Source organism: Emys orbicularis, chromosome 4 (assembly GCF_028017835.1).
Source record: "Emys orbicularis isolate rEmyOrb1 chromosome 4, rEmyOrb1.hap1, whole genome shotgun sequence".
Classification (NCBI taxonomy): domain Eukaryota; kingdom Metazoa; phylum Chordata; order Testudines; family Emydidae; genus Emys; species Emys orbicularis.
Genome location: NC_088686.1, coordinates 46886837 through 46901823, shown reverse-complemented (window position 1 = coordinate 46901823; position 14987 = coordinate 46886837). Strand labels below are relative to the sequence as shown.

The window sequence follows — 14987 nt, the reverse complement described above, 5'->3', positions numbered from 1 at the left end:
AAAGACAGACAAACAGACAAAGGATCAAATCTCTTCAAAGGTGAACCCAGGTCTCTGACACCTAGCTTTAAAGTAAACTATTGCATCAGAACACCTTGGTTTTAATGGCTTTATTTTTACATGCAAATAGTTGTATCCAGCTAATACATTATTCCATGCGGACAATGCTACATTTCTTCTCAGCAGGAACTCTGCCTTGTTTGTTTATCTTGGTGATCTTTATTCAGTGCAGTAGTTTCATAATTCAAGTCACCCTTCCTGTACAATTGGAGCTGTGAAAAATATTCACCACCAAACCAGAAACCAGACTGCCAGAAACTAGAAAATGCCCTTCCCCCTGTTGAGGCTCCCTCCCTGATGGTGAAAGGGAAAAGCTGGAGTTTCCCTAGTTACTGCTCAAGCCTCAAAGTCTTTTGCATGGACGTTGGGTCCAGATCACCAACAGTTTCACAACACAGCATACCTAAATGGGATGGATGTAACCTGAGGCCTGTTAGAGTGAGTGAGGGCTACTGAGGAAGGGAAGGAGAGAAATGAATCTAAAAAACCAGTGATCTTCCTTGGTGTTTCATGTTCATATCCAAGAAAAGCTAAAGGAATTTTGAATCTACTTAGATTCTTTTTAGCCCAATGTCCATGGGTTTCACAGAGCTCTAAGCAGGATGCTATAACTTGTGCTGTCTTGTAACAGCTTGCAGGAAGTTGCTCCATCATCCAGGATCTCTGGAGCACATTGCACTCCTATCCTGACCCCTCCTGCCACTGAAATGCCCCTTCTGTGGAATACTACTGCTGCATGAAGACAGCTTTAGATCCTTTTTATGCCCACAGGAGCTGTGCAAAGGAACTTAAGGGAAGCCAAGGATCTCAGCTTTGCCAATTCTCGCAATTTTACTGAGATTCTTGTAATATTTGGTGTTTTTCTTAAAGCCTCAGCACCAAGAATCATGTTATTATGTGAGCATCTCAGCCTTCATTTAGCAAAAACAAAAAGGTGTAAGTTTTAGCTCTCATGATTATCAAAAGTATGTAGAAAATATGAATCCTAACAGCTCAAAAACCAGAGAGCAGAGAGATCCTCACATTTATTATTCTTTAACTTCTAATGATTTTTAAGACAATCTCATCATTTGGGCCCGGCCTGACTCATGACTTTTGAATGATTGGGATTGGCAGTACTGGAATCTAGCCCAAAGCCTAAACTACCCTTTTACTAATTATATACCTGTGCTCAGAAGCAACCATCAGACTGACTTTCTCACCTTTTATCAAGTTGATGTGAAGAAAAAAAAGCACATGATCCAAGTCTCATAGACTTTAAGGTCAGAAGGGACCAATATGGTCATCTAGTCTGACCTCCCGCATGATGCAGGCCACAAAAGCTGACCCACCCACAACAGAATATTCCAGCCTGCGAGCCCTGCCCTATGCTGCGGAGGAAGGCGAAAAACCTCCAGGGCCATTAGGAAGGTTTCAACATTTCAACCTTAGACTCTGTACTGCAGCTCCAAATTAAATACAGCCATAGTTTTTCTTTGTTATATTCAATAATTTTAAGAGACAGTGATTGTCTCATTTCTATCCACAAAGATGATAACAGCAGGACACTACCAAGAGATCTTCTTTAGGATTATGTGATGGGGCTACATTCTATCATTTTACACACACGTAATACCTACATAAGTGAATGGGAACATTGTGTAATGATTGATGGCAGGCTAAGGCCCAGATTGATCTGGAGTCTTTGGGGAAAATAAAACAAAAAAGAGAGAAATCCAATGATCAACATTATGCACAGGAGGTCCTCCCACACGTACACATTCAACTGAAGAACCAAAAAATATTAATGCAGAAAATTCCACAATTATGTGGTGAAAGGTTTTAAGTCATCCTAATAAAGTGGGTTGTAGCCCACGAAAGCTTATGCTCTAATAAATTTGTTAGTCTCTAAGGTGCCACAAGTACTCCTGTTCTTTTTTTAATAAAAGTAAAGTTGTAAGAATCAATGTAGAGAATGAGGGAAGCATATCAGAACAAATAAAGTTATCATTTAATAGTGAAGGCAATTTGATAGGGCAGTATTCATTTATTTCTACTGTAACAGAGCTAAAGGGCATAATAACTGTTTGCAGGAAGAGGGCACTTGAACTGCACTGACATAATGCTTAATAAATGTTTACTTTGAAGAGTTTCCTTTATGTTTGCATTCATACACACACATATTCCTAGGATTAGTTCATTTGCATATTGCTGAGGATTCATAATGAAGTAAAACATCTATAAAAAGCAAAACATATTAGGATAAAATATTACTTTGAAGTCATAATTTGTCATGCATCTTGCTTAACTATATACTTAGTAATTAAGAGTTTGATGCTTCAGTCCTTAATCAGGCAAAATTTCCATTCTGTCATCAGTAAGAGTTTTTTCTAAGTAAAGACTAGAGGATCATGTCTTAATTCTAACATCAATCAGCACATTTCTTTGGTGAAGGACAAATAGGACATTTTACTGTTACCAATGTTAGTTACTGTAACACTTATTTTTAAAAGGAGGAAATATAGTGCTTTACCTTCACTGCCCTTTTGGGTGTTTCGGCCATGATAGGAGGGAGTATGCCTTTGTAGAAACCAAACAATCTATTGGAGAAACAAAAAAAGGATTTTTTGTACACATGTATGAAAGAGCATTAGCCAACAGGGAATTCTATTTTCATTTCAGAATAAAGCAACTAATCTCAGAGCATTCCCAATTATTCAGAAGAACCCTCACTGTGAATAGTGAAGCTCTGTTTTCTTGCTTATTATGTAACTAACATGCTACCATTTCCACTATACAACCAGAAGCAACACAGCAATTAGTAAACAAAAATGCAATCCACACAGCCTGTACAGATTAGAAACCTATTTAAAAGAAAAGAAGAAATTTCTTGATAATGAAGAACAATCACTTTAATCATTGGTTCCAGAGTAGCAGCCGTGTTAGTCTGTATCCGCAAAAAGAACAGGAGTACTTGTGGCACCTTAGAGACTAACAAGAAGTGGGTTGTAGCCCACGAAAGCTTATGCTCTAATAAATTTGTTAGTCTCTAAGGTGCCACAAGTACTCCTGTACTTTAATCATTCTTTCTGAACTTCTTAGCTACCCCTTCTTTCCACAGTAATGATGAAACTAGAAAAGTTAGGGCCAAAAATGTGGATATGAGGGGCAAAAAGCATATTCAGAAAGTTGCACACAGAAAACTGCAGGCACCTGTTCAGAGGCTGGATTAAGGCCCCTTTTAAAATTTGGTCTAAATGTTCATTGAAATGTATGAAGGACATGTTATTTGACAACTTAATTTTAAACATAAAATTTGTATCTACTTCAAAAAAGCATAACCAAGTTACCTAGTCATATAGAATTGACTGAATGCAAGTTTTTCATCTTGAAAATTTGTTTGGGTGATATAATGTAACTCTCTTAATGTGGATCTTTGTCCCCATCTAGTGGCTGGTCCCCATAAGAGGTTAATGAATTGTACAGCTAGGTTTGGGACGTAGTCCCAGTTTAAGTGATAGAGGTTTCTGCTTTTTGCCCCCAATTTAGCAAGGCACTTATACACATTCATAATTTAAAGCATGTTATTAGTCTCATTGCTTTCCATGGTACTACTCACATGCTTAAAATTAAGCACATGCTTAAGTACCTTGCTGAATTTTGTCCTTCATGCTGAAGACACAGGTTCAAACCTCACTGTAAGCCCAAGTGGGCTCAGTTACAACTACATATACCTATATAAATACTGTTGTTCTTACTGGTTTTAATACATGAGTTTTCAGTTTATACTAAAATATTTAAAGTATGTTTATAATTAAAATTAATTCACCAGCACAGACTTTATGGGTTTCCAGTGCAGTGTGAAGACACAGCACTAAAGGAGAGAGAGTTCTCCACAGATCCATTCCCAGATCTGCCTCCACCATAGAGAAGGGAGGAGTGCCATCTCTGCCATAGGCCCTCTTTGTTAAGAACTGTGTAATCAGGTAGCCATTTGCAATGGACAACAACAACTTTATTGGTCTTAAAAACTTATGAACAATGTTACATATTCTTACATGCCAGTAGATGGTGCTCCTTCTATGAACTAGTTTCATATAATCACATATATACAGTTATACCGTTTTATAGATAAATCCCATCACACTCCCCTGCTCTTTGTAGGCCTAGGGATAATCATGTGGGGAATTTGAGTGAGGAGGACGTTGAAGTAGAGTTGAAGGGAAATGCATTTGTCCCCTTAGCAATGATCAAAAATTCCACAGGAAAACAAAACTTTTCCCAACTGAGTTCCATCCACTCTGAGGACACTCCATTGGTGCTGCAGTGCCCGGGATCCAGTGGAAGCTGCAGGGCACCCACATCTGGTCCTGGCCCTATGATTCCTACAGCTCTCAAGGGACACACAACCAGATTCCAAGCCTTGCCCCTTGTTTCTTCCGTAAGGGTAAATCTCACTGTGACAGGATAAAATGCCAGAGGAAAGCATTAAGAGCTACCTGCCTCTCACATGACTCACAAGGGGATATAAGGAAAAAGGTACGTCTTCCATCTGGAGGGAAAAACCTCTGGGGACTGGAGTCTGCACTGGTCACGGGAATTGCTTTGTTTTTGGGTTACTTATGAGTCTTCTTGTGTTTGAACAATAAATTGTTCTCTTAGGCAAGGGCCTGAAATGAACTCAGGAGCAGCATTGGTTTTTTCCTAGCCTGGTGCAATAGCCCATCAGTTTACACTCTCCACCTCGATAAAAAAAAAATCTGGAAGAAATTCTGCAAGAGGAACCCTGATGGGAAGGGATTAGTTACCTTCCACCCTGCTTCCCTCTTCTGGGAGGGCATGGTCTGGCACAAGGTTAGGAAAACAATGTTCTGCTATGAAACAAGCAATTTTAAGTAGAGCCCAGCTGTGTTGAGCTCTGTACTTACAGAGAAAGAGACATTCCTGTCCCATAATGTTTACCATTTAAAGACACATGAATAGATTAGGGTTGGGGATGGCTATAAGGTATCCAAGTAAATGAACATGGTAAGGACTGGCACAATTTTGTTACTTATCTATTGTGGGGTAGAAACAGAATGAGAGTGAATGGCAGGAGTGGTGGAGTTAGTGAGATTAAGGAAATAAGAGAAGGAGGAACTGGAAGAGAGAGAATCACATCTCATCCCTTGCTGGGCTATAGTCAGCTGGGAGGGTTTTGCATGATGTAGAATCTGTCTTAGAAACGCGTGTGCCTGAGAAGAGGGTAAAGAAACAGGCCACATTTTCAACGTAACGCTTTACAAGCAATACACTTAAAAGATATAGTTATGTAAAACCTTTGTAGAGGCAACTATCTATCTAGTCATAAACATTCAACGCACTAGTGTGATGATCATGGAAATATGGGTGTTTCTAAGGCCAGCAAAACCCTATATATACATTTGGATGCTAGGATTTTCTTTTTTATCCCTCTTGTCCTTTTGGTTGATCAACAACACTGTATCAGATCACTTACACATGATGTGGGACATTCTTCAAAGTCACCTATTGAATGGTGACATGAACCATTATCATTATAGTATCATTTAGGTCTTGTCTACACTACATAGTTTTGTTGGCAAAAGGCAGCTTTTGCTAACAAAACAGTGGAGGTGTACACACTACAAAGCTACTTTTACAAACTCTGCTGTTTTGCTGACAAAATAAAATCACCTCAACAAGAGGCATAGAGCTTTTTGCAGCAAAGTTAAAGCGACAAAGCGTCAGTGTAGATGCTGCCATTAGTTATGTCGACGTAGCTAGCCTCCTCTAGTATCCCACAATGCCTGCTGTGACCGCTCTGCTCACTGTTTTTAATTCGGCTGTGCTCCTCCCCTTTCAGAGCTCCGGGAAGTTCTGACAGCCGAGCATGCCGATCAGCTCTAGCAGCAAGGAGCAAATCATTAACATGGAATCCTCCTGCTCTCCCCTGCACTAGGAACACAGCGGCAGGCAGGCTGCTGCTGTGGGGAAGTGTGAGGGGGGACTGCTGTAGTGTACAGAGCCAGGGAGGGAGGCAGGGGCTGATGTGGTGGGGCTGTCCCTCTCCCCATACCTCAGGATTGGTTGCTCAGGTTGCTGTCTGAACTTAAAGAGACAGCATGCCAACACACTCTCCCCCAACACATACAGTCAGGGCCGGCTTTAGGCTGATTCAGCCGATTCGGCTGAATTGGGCCCCGCGCTAAGAGGGCCCCGCGCCGCAGCTCTCCACCCGGCCCCCAGCTCACTTCCCCCTCCTCTCCTCCCCTGAATGCTCCGCCCCCTGCTCCTCCCCCTCTCCTGCTTCCCGCGAATCAGAGGTTCGCGGGAAGTCTGAAAAGAAGCAGGGGCGGGCAGGCAGCACCAGGTAAGCTGGGGTGGCGGGGGGGCACGAGAAGGGCTCCGGGGGGGCGCGAGAAGGGCTCCGGGGGTGCGCGGCCCAGTCCGGCCCCGGTTCCGGCCAAGCGCGCCGGCCCCAGCGACTCCGGCCCGGCTTGGCTCCAGCCCGGCCCCCGCGGCATGGCTCGGGTCCGGCCCGGCCCCTGCGGCTCGGGTCTGGCCCGGCCCCCGTGGCGCGGCTCGGGTCAGGTCCGGCCCGGCCCCCGCGGCGCGGCGTGGCTCCGGCCCCCGCGGCTCTGCTCGGCTCCAGCCGCCGAGCGGCTCTGGGCCGGACCCAAGCCTGGCGACCCCGGCCGGAGCGCGGCTCGATTCCTGGGGGCGGGACTTGCCGCAAGCCCCGCCCCCAGGAATCGGGCCCCGCTCTTGCTAAAGCTGGCCCTGCATACAGTTCCCCAACACACACTCTGTCTCTCTCACATATACACTCCCACGCCACACAATCTCACGCACACTTCCCCCCGACACTTCTATCTCTGTCTCTCCCCACCACACATACACACTCCCTGTCACACACTCTCCCCTCCCCCCCCCGCCACTTCAGTTGAAAAGCAGCTGGCAATCTAGTAGGATGCCCATGGAATGATTGATTGAGAAACCTGCATCATGTGACACTGTACTTGTCCCATGAGGCATTGCAAACCCTTCCCAAAGCATCTTGCAGCCAGTTGGACAGGGAGATAGCTACCCACAGTGCACTGCTCTCTGTGTCAATGCAAGAGCTGCTAGTGTGGATGCACACTGTCGACACAAGGAGTATACCTCGACCACAGCGGTTTAATTAAAGTGGCATAACTTTTGTTGACAAAACTCTGTAGTGTAGACAAGGCCTTAGATGCAGGCCTTCATCAGAAAACTGGTATTCAGAAAAATTACAGAGCAGGAGCAACAATCATTGCAACATGTAGTAGAAAAGAGAGGAAGTGACATCAGATCCCAAATTTGGGAAAATTGGAAAGAATTAACAAGTAAATGTCTAACAGAAACACGACTACAGTTTTATTTTGTTTCAGCATTAAGGATCTAAATGAACATCACCATTCAATTGTATTCTGGGCAACAGCCCAAACTCATCTTTGGAATAGTTGATTTTGAAACATTACAGTCAATCATATCTTCTCAATTTGTTCTTCTTTCAGGCTTTAGGCATCCTTCTGGTTTCCATTTCTTGTTTGGAAGTCTTGAGTCATCTATCCTGGCAACATGACCAACCCAAATCAGTTATTTTCTCCAAATTATATTGAAATAGGGATCTTGCTTCATTTGTTGTTTTCTTCCCCTCTTTCACATAATTTTCCTTTTAAGGATCTAATAAAAAGCTGATTATATCATGCATACAATATCCTCTTTCTTCTGTTGCTGTCAAATCCAAGTCTTTTACCCAGATAGTTCTATAATTGAAACAACGACACAAAATACCTTTAGGGTCCTATTCTGCCTTCACTTACACTGCACCAATCTCAGAATTTAAATGAAAGAGATGGATTTCATGGCTCTGTCATTTAAGGTCGGCAGCATCTGCAATGTGAATTCACAAAATCTCAGGCATCTTGAGGAGATAGTCATTTAGGTGGGAAGCAGATGGATGTCCTTCAACAAAGGAGGGAATCATTTCCAAATGTGGTGAAAGTTGCCTGAGTCTTTGCTAGGAAACAAAGTGTGTTCTTATCTTGAGTTAGTTAAAACATTGTAAATTTACAACTAACACAAGGTAGAATACTATTGATGATAAGGCAGTTGTACTTTTAACATGTGTTAGCAGATTGAGGTAAGCTCTAGAGGTTCTCCTCTGCCCCCCAATCTCTACCTCAACTTGCAAACATGTATGAAAAATACATGTTATATGTTACCACATTAGCATCCTAAACCAGCAAGTTACATAAATTATCCTATTGAAACCATTTTAATAGAGGTATATCAGTTAAAAAGCTTTCATTGACACATGGAGCCCAGAGTTAGTTCTCTTAGATCTACCTCATAATTCCACAATCAAGACAGCCACAATTTTAGATACCTGTAAACGACATGACAAGTCATATTTTTCTTTCTTATGTACTTTCAGTTACATTGCATTTATTTGCCTTTAAGACATCATTTAGTTTACTATACCAGTACTCTCAACCTTTCCAGACTACTATAACCCTTTCAGGAGTCTGATTTGTCTTGCGTACTACCAAGTTTCACCTCATTTAAAAACTACCTGCTTACGAAATCAGACACAAAATTACAAAAGTGTCACAGCACACTATTCCTGAAAAATGGCTGACTTTCTCATTTTTACCATATAATGATAAAATAAATCAATTAGAATATTAATATTGTACTTGTGATGCTGCACCACATATTATTCATAAAATATGGTTAGAGTATGAATATGGCATAACTAAGATATGTTTTATGCAAGATGGGTCATGTGAGGTATCATTGGAAAGGTTATGACTTGCTGAATGTGGTTATCCAATTTGTATGCATGTATCTGTTCTGTATCTGAAGTTAGGAATATTGACTATGTAACAATTACAACTGTATGTGTACTTGGGGAACCCCCACCAGACAACCCCCACCAGACAATAGGCAATCAACCTAAATGGGCCATTAGGAAAGACAAAGGAATGGGTCTTTGAAGATGCTCCCATATTCCTCTGCAACCTGCCTAAAACAACATTTAGGGTGAGAAATTGCTATTTGTAACCTGTTTCTTTAGTGAATTAAGTTTAAGTTGTGTATTTTGTTATATTTGCTCAGTAATCTGCTTTGTTCTGTTTGCTATCCCTTAAAATCACTTAAAATTTATCTTTTGTAGTTAAGAAACTTGTTTTTGTTTATTCCAAAACCCAGTTTGTGCAATTCATATCTGGGGGGGAGGGGAGGGAGGGAAGGGAAAGCTGTGCATATCTCCCTCCACATTGAGGGAGGGGGTGATTTTTATGAACTTGCACAGTACAGATCTCTCTATATAGCTGAATCCTCCCACACAGAGCTGATTTCAGTCTGTGTCTGCAGCTGGGTGTGGCTTTACTCGTGTGTGTGCCAGAGAAGGCTTGAGGGCCTGGCACAGCAAGAACAGGCGGAGGAAACCCAAGCTGGTGGAACGGCATGGTCAGTGGGACCCCAGTATATCAGGTGGCATCCTGGATGGGGGGGGTCCAACACATCACAGTACTTACACTTCAGTGTACAGTACATAGAGCAGTATAAACAAGGCATTGTCTGTATGAAATTTTAATTTGTACTGACTTCACTAGTGCTTTTTACATAGCCTGTTGTAAAACTAGGCAAATATCTTGATGAGCTGATGAACCCCCTGGAAGATCTCTGCATACCCCCAGGGGTTCTCCCTGGTTGAGAACCACTGTACTATACAAGCTTTTATGCAGCCAAATCAGTATCAGTTTCAGGACAGAAGATTTAAAAAAAATATCCACAACATATTTATAAGGAATTATAATATGTGTTAACACAATCCTAATCTTAATATTGTGAACACAGTGCTATAAAGAAGCTTACAAAAAAGAACACAGTTTATTTGTGTGACATTTTTTTCATTCCAGAAATACAGTTCAGAGGTCTGTATAATATAGGAGGTGCCTGAAAGCCCATTTCCCGGACAGCTGGCCTAATATTTGTAGTAGTATTGATGTTGTGTTATATGTCCACCACAACACAAATGTCCATGATATAAGAAGCAAGGCAATCAGTGAAAGAAGCCAAAGAGAAAGAAATAGGGACAATGTACAGTATGAAATAAGCAATCAAAGAAGGAGAGAATATCAATGAAATGTATTCTTAAAGCACTTCAGAAAAATACAGAACATTGGAGGAAGTGGCTCAGAAACCATTGGATTGGCCAGCAAACAGATTAATAATCAACATCAATCTATTTAATTCATTCAGAATGAGAGTCATCAGTATATTTTCTGCATGTAGGTAAGATTATGAAGTTGTTGAGAGCCATCATCCATGTGACTTTTTTTTATTCTTGAAGAGAAATAAGTCCTTTCTCCCTGAATTTTAATCACCTCTCAATATCTAGCTCAAAACCCTTGTTAATTTTTGGCTTTCTATACTGTACACTGAATTTAAAAGAGCTAGAGGACTCACCCATAAATAAACCCCCAACGAGATGGAAAGATGAGAAACCTGTCCATTCCTCTCTTTTATCTAGTACAGCAGAAAGTGAGAATGGAAAAAGGAGATCTATATTAAAATCTGGGCAATGTTCATATTAAAGTCAATTCTTCTCACACCATATATTACTTTCATATGTTTTCCCTGTTTTGCCATACTTGAGTGCTTATAAAAAAAATCCAGTGGGGAAAAAGTCTCATGATCTCTAGTCTGTACCTCACAACACACCCAAGACATTCACTAGTGTTCAAAATGAAGATCCTATTCTGGCTTTTTGTTTCTAGGTTACTTATATTTTTTGCTTAAAACTTAACTAAACAATACAGTAGCATACATTGTTAAAGTAGAAGCTTCCGTGTATTTTAAATGTATTCTATATTCAAAAATATTTGTAAATACTTGCTTTAAAAAGAGTTAAGTTTGAAAGTGTGATAAATTTAAATAAATGACTATCACAAGGCAGATGATTTTTCTAATAAATAGGTCAGTCTATCATGGATCTGAAAGCCATGACTTTCCATGACTGCTGAGACTTGGCAAGGCTAGAGGCCAGATGTTCAGCTGGCATAAATCAGCATAGTTCTATTTCTTTCAATAGAGCTACACTAATTTACACTAGCTAAGGATCTGGCCATAGGGCCTGGTGCAGCTCCCGCTGAAATCAATGGTAATCTTTCCATTCATTTCACTAGGAGTTACATTGAGTTTTTACAGATCTCTTGTCTGGATAAAAGCACTGACTAGGCTGTAGAATGGGCTGAAATGCCTCACTTCTTTTAATGTACAGAGTTTTGTTCCCACAATAGACATTTGTCCAACTGCCCTTCTGTTTTCAGTAGGAACAAGTTATAGACATGCCAAAACAATTTTGCCTAAAGCTTCTAAAACAGAAAAATGCTTCTTTATTGTTCAGTTTGTCAAAACTGGCAGAATGTTTCATTTGTTCACTATGACTTTTAGCTGTTCAAACACTAGAAGAGAATTTAAATTAATTTCTTTCACCCTTTTGCTAACAGTACTGCCTTTTGAATAACAGGTACAACAGGAAACAGTCACTGTTATAAAGCTGCACCACACCTAGATCTATTTAAACCAAAGAATGTACAAACATACTTTCATTATTACTTTTTGTTGCCAAAGGAAATGTAGGTGCTAATAGTTACATTCATAGCTGTGTATCTATGTCTCTGACAGCAAAATAATTCAACACTGAGAGTAGCTGCAGATTTGTTTTCCAGAATGTTTAAAGATAAGGGGGAAAGTTCTACAGTTATCTAAAAAAGATTTTCGTTTGTCACTTTCCATGAAAAATGATAGCAAATAAATTTACATTTTGAAGTGTCAGACTGTCTTCATTGCAGTCTGACACTTCACTGCAGTCTGAAATTTAGCACTATTTATGCATTTTAAGAAGCTGACAACATTTTGTCTCTCCTAATCTCTAATGCCATCTTCTATAAAAGGTAGTTCTTATTTGCACAATTTCCCTATTTGCATTAGCAGCACCACCTGTTCAAACCAATAGTGAGATAATAAAAATACAACATTAAGCTGTTTTAAATCATTAGAAAAGTGTGGATCAGGAAGGAAAACTGTGATTGCAAGTTAATTCTAATCTTCATTGGAATAACTCACATTCTTCAGTATCCACATGTGTAGTCACTAGGGAGTTCTCTGGCTACATGTGTTCTTTCCCATCTGCCTGATAAATCAAAGATCTAAAAGGCACTTGGAGTCATTATACGGATCTGTGACACTCCCAGGAGGATACTGGTTCCATAATGCAGTGAATAATTTACCATGAGATATAAAGCCGGATTTTCAGACATCAGCCTCCATTTTTGTGGGCACAGCTTTGCACCAGCAATTATTTGTGCCTGTAATTTAAGTTATTTAGATGTCTCCAATTTGCAGGTGCAATCATTGATGTAGATGTCTAAATAATCTCAACTGCAGGCAAACAGAACTGCAGGTGCAAAATTGTGCCTGCAGTTATTTTCACTTTCAGACACACAGACCTGCCTGGGTTCAGAATTAAAATTGGACCCTTAGTAATTGCATCTATAACAAAAATTATCTTGCTTCAGTATTTTTCATGTTAGGTCAAGAAAACTACTTATTTCCTTCACTTTTAAATTGCAAAAGAAAGAAGTGCCTTTTGGTCTGAACAAACTAAATATGCATATGATAATTAATTTGGTGCCATCTTTTCAAAGTTTGTACTTTTGGGTACTGTTTTCTCTTAATTTTTGTACAGCATCTCTAGCTGTAAATTATGAAAGATTCATGATTTTGTAGTAGTATTGCCCTCAACATCTGCGTTCCATAGAGGGTGACATGGTCATATATGCTTAGGGATTACAGTATTGTAGGCTGTGTAGTAGTATGTAGCCAATAGAGGGCAATATGATCACGCACACACATGTACACACACATTAAAATTTCCAACTACCAGAGGGCTGCGGTACATAGGGATATTGCGGGAGCAAAGCCTGTTACTATACAGATGGGTAAGGAAACCCACAGTAATGGAAAATGTATATCTAAAATGTGAGATGGATATTTGTGGCATCTGCTATGCATGTCAATGAAATCAGATTCTAATATGAGTCTTTGATCACCATATTAAAAATATAAATGTGTCTTAGATAGTGCAGTTCTTCATAAGGAAAATGATTAATGTATTTTCAGATCAGAAAAATTACTAGGAGGAGTGTTGTGTGCCCTGAGGAAAGAACATGACTTTGAATGAACAAAAAGTTCTTACAATGTCGTCTCAGATCTAGGGCTAGAATCGCACTATGTAATAATGGCATGATATATAGAAGCGCTGGTACAAGAATGAACTTAAATTCCTGGCCCTACTCACCTGACTTGGTTCAGAGTTAAAAAGTTTAACAATTATGTCACATGAAAGGGCTCATTATGCACTGAGTTTCATGGATGCACACATTACAGAAAGGTCAAAAAATGGAGCACACATTTGCTAATAATTTTGCTTAATTCTAGTTAAACCTAAGGTGCAAACAGAGTAGATGGACAGTTATTAGAATTACACTTATTTTAACTTTTTAATTATGATACATTGCTAGTCAAGCAGCCTCATTTTCAGGCAATAGCCAAAAATGCTTCTGAGGGACTTCTAGAACATTCCACAGTTTTGAATTCTTTCCACTTCCAATCCCTCCCACAATTTGGTTATACTTCCCTTTTGTTTCCTTCTCACACAGTTTGTAAGGTAAAGACACCCACTATTTCCCATGACATGGCTTTCCCCTGGGCTTTTTGATAATCTTTTGGGCTGAATTTCTCAAAGAGGAAGAAAACAGCCAGAGCAGATTTAGATGACACAGCAGTAATAAAAGCCTTGTGCCCTCTCTACATTAGTGTCTGCCAGCTGGTGGGGTGGGAGAGGAAAAACTGGGCTAGAGGTGCCTCTGAAAAATAGATGTTGTATGGTGTTTCTTATGTAATCTATGACTAAGCCCATCCTTGGCCTGCAATTAATTCAGTGTTTACCAAAGAATACCAACTAAAGTTCTCTGTCAAGCTGTTAGAAGAGGAACTTAACCATATCATATTTGCAATGCAAAATAGACTACTAACCTATATTTGTTACTCTAGATATTAGCTGAGCATTGAGTATATAACTCTGCGTTACAGGTCTGCAAATGCCTTCTGCAGCCAGATTTACCAGCTGAGATGCAAGTTTGTGAAAGGAAAAATCTGTAGAAGTTTGGTGGCCCTAATTAAAAGATCTACTGATATTTTTGATGTAAGCCTCCCCCGCCCCATTGCCCCTTCAATTGTAAAGTACAGAGCTTCCCTTTGCATGTTTTTTTCAGAAAGTAATGCAGTTTGTATCTCAGTGGTGACACATCATACCATGTGATGTGGCAGTCCTTAATGAATTCTTTATTTAAAAAAACAAAACAAAACCCTGCAATGTTTTCTTTGAGTTGCAAACCTGCCTTGGCAGGTCTAACTTGAACATCCCTTTTGAAATATTTTCTTTTCTTCCTGAATATACTTTTTTGATCAGGTGTCCTTTCCAACTCAACCTCTTTTGTGGAAAAGAAATGTTGCCACCTCAGCATGCAATAAAACAACTTAAATTAATCTTAAATGAGCATACAGTACTTTACTCAACAAACAACAACTGAAAATGTTTCACATAGCAAACCATGTAAACTCACGACAATCTCTTCTGACATGTACATCATGCATTTTTATTCACGTCTTTCTTTTATATTTTAATATCTAAATTGATAACACACTTTAAAAAGCAAGAATATTTCAAATTCAAGTCTATTTGAGTCATATCTATTTTTTTCTGTGTGTGTGAAGGAACAATTTATCTGTTCCTTAATATCAATTATCCTGACATTTCACAAACATCTGACTAAACTTACTTAGTAATC

The 14987-nt window shown here is 39.9% G+C and overlaps 1 protein-coding gene across 1 annotated transcript in view; it reads right to left on the bottom strand.

Moving 5' to 3' along the window:
• SLC25A21 (solute carrier family 25 member 21) overlaps positions 1 to 14987 on the bottom strand; it is a 358445-nt gene that overhangs the window by 29427 nt on the left and 314031 nt on the right. Inside the window, exon 4 of the mRNA XM_065403051.1 lies at positions 2573 to 2639. Within this exon, the coding sequence (XP_065259123.1) occupies positions 2573 to 2639 (67 nt within the window). The remainder of the gene's footprint in view (positions 1 to 2572; positions 2640 to 14987) is intronic.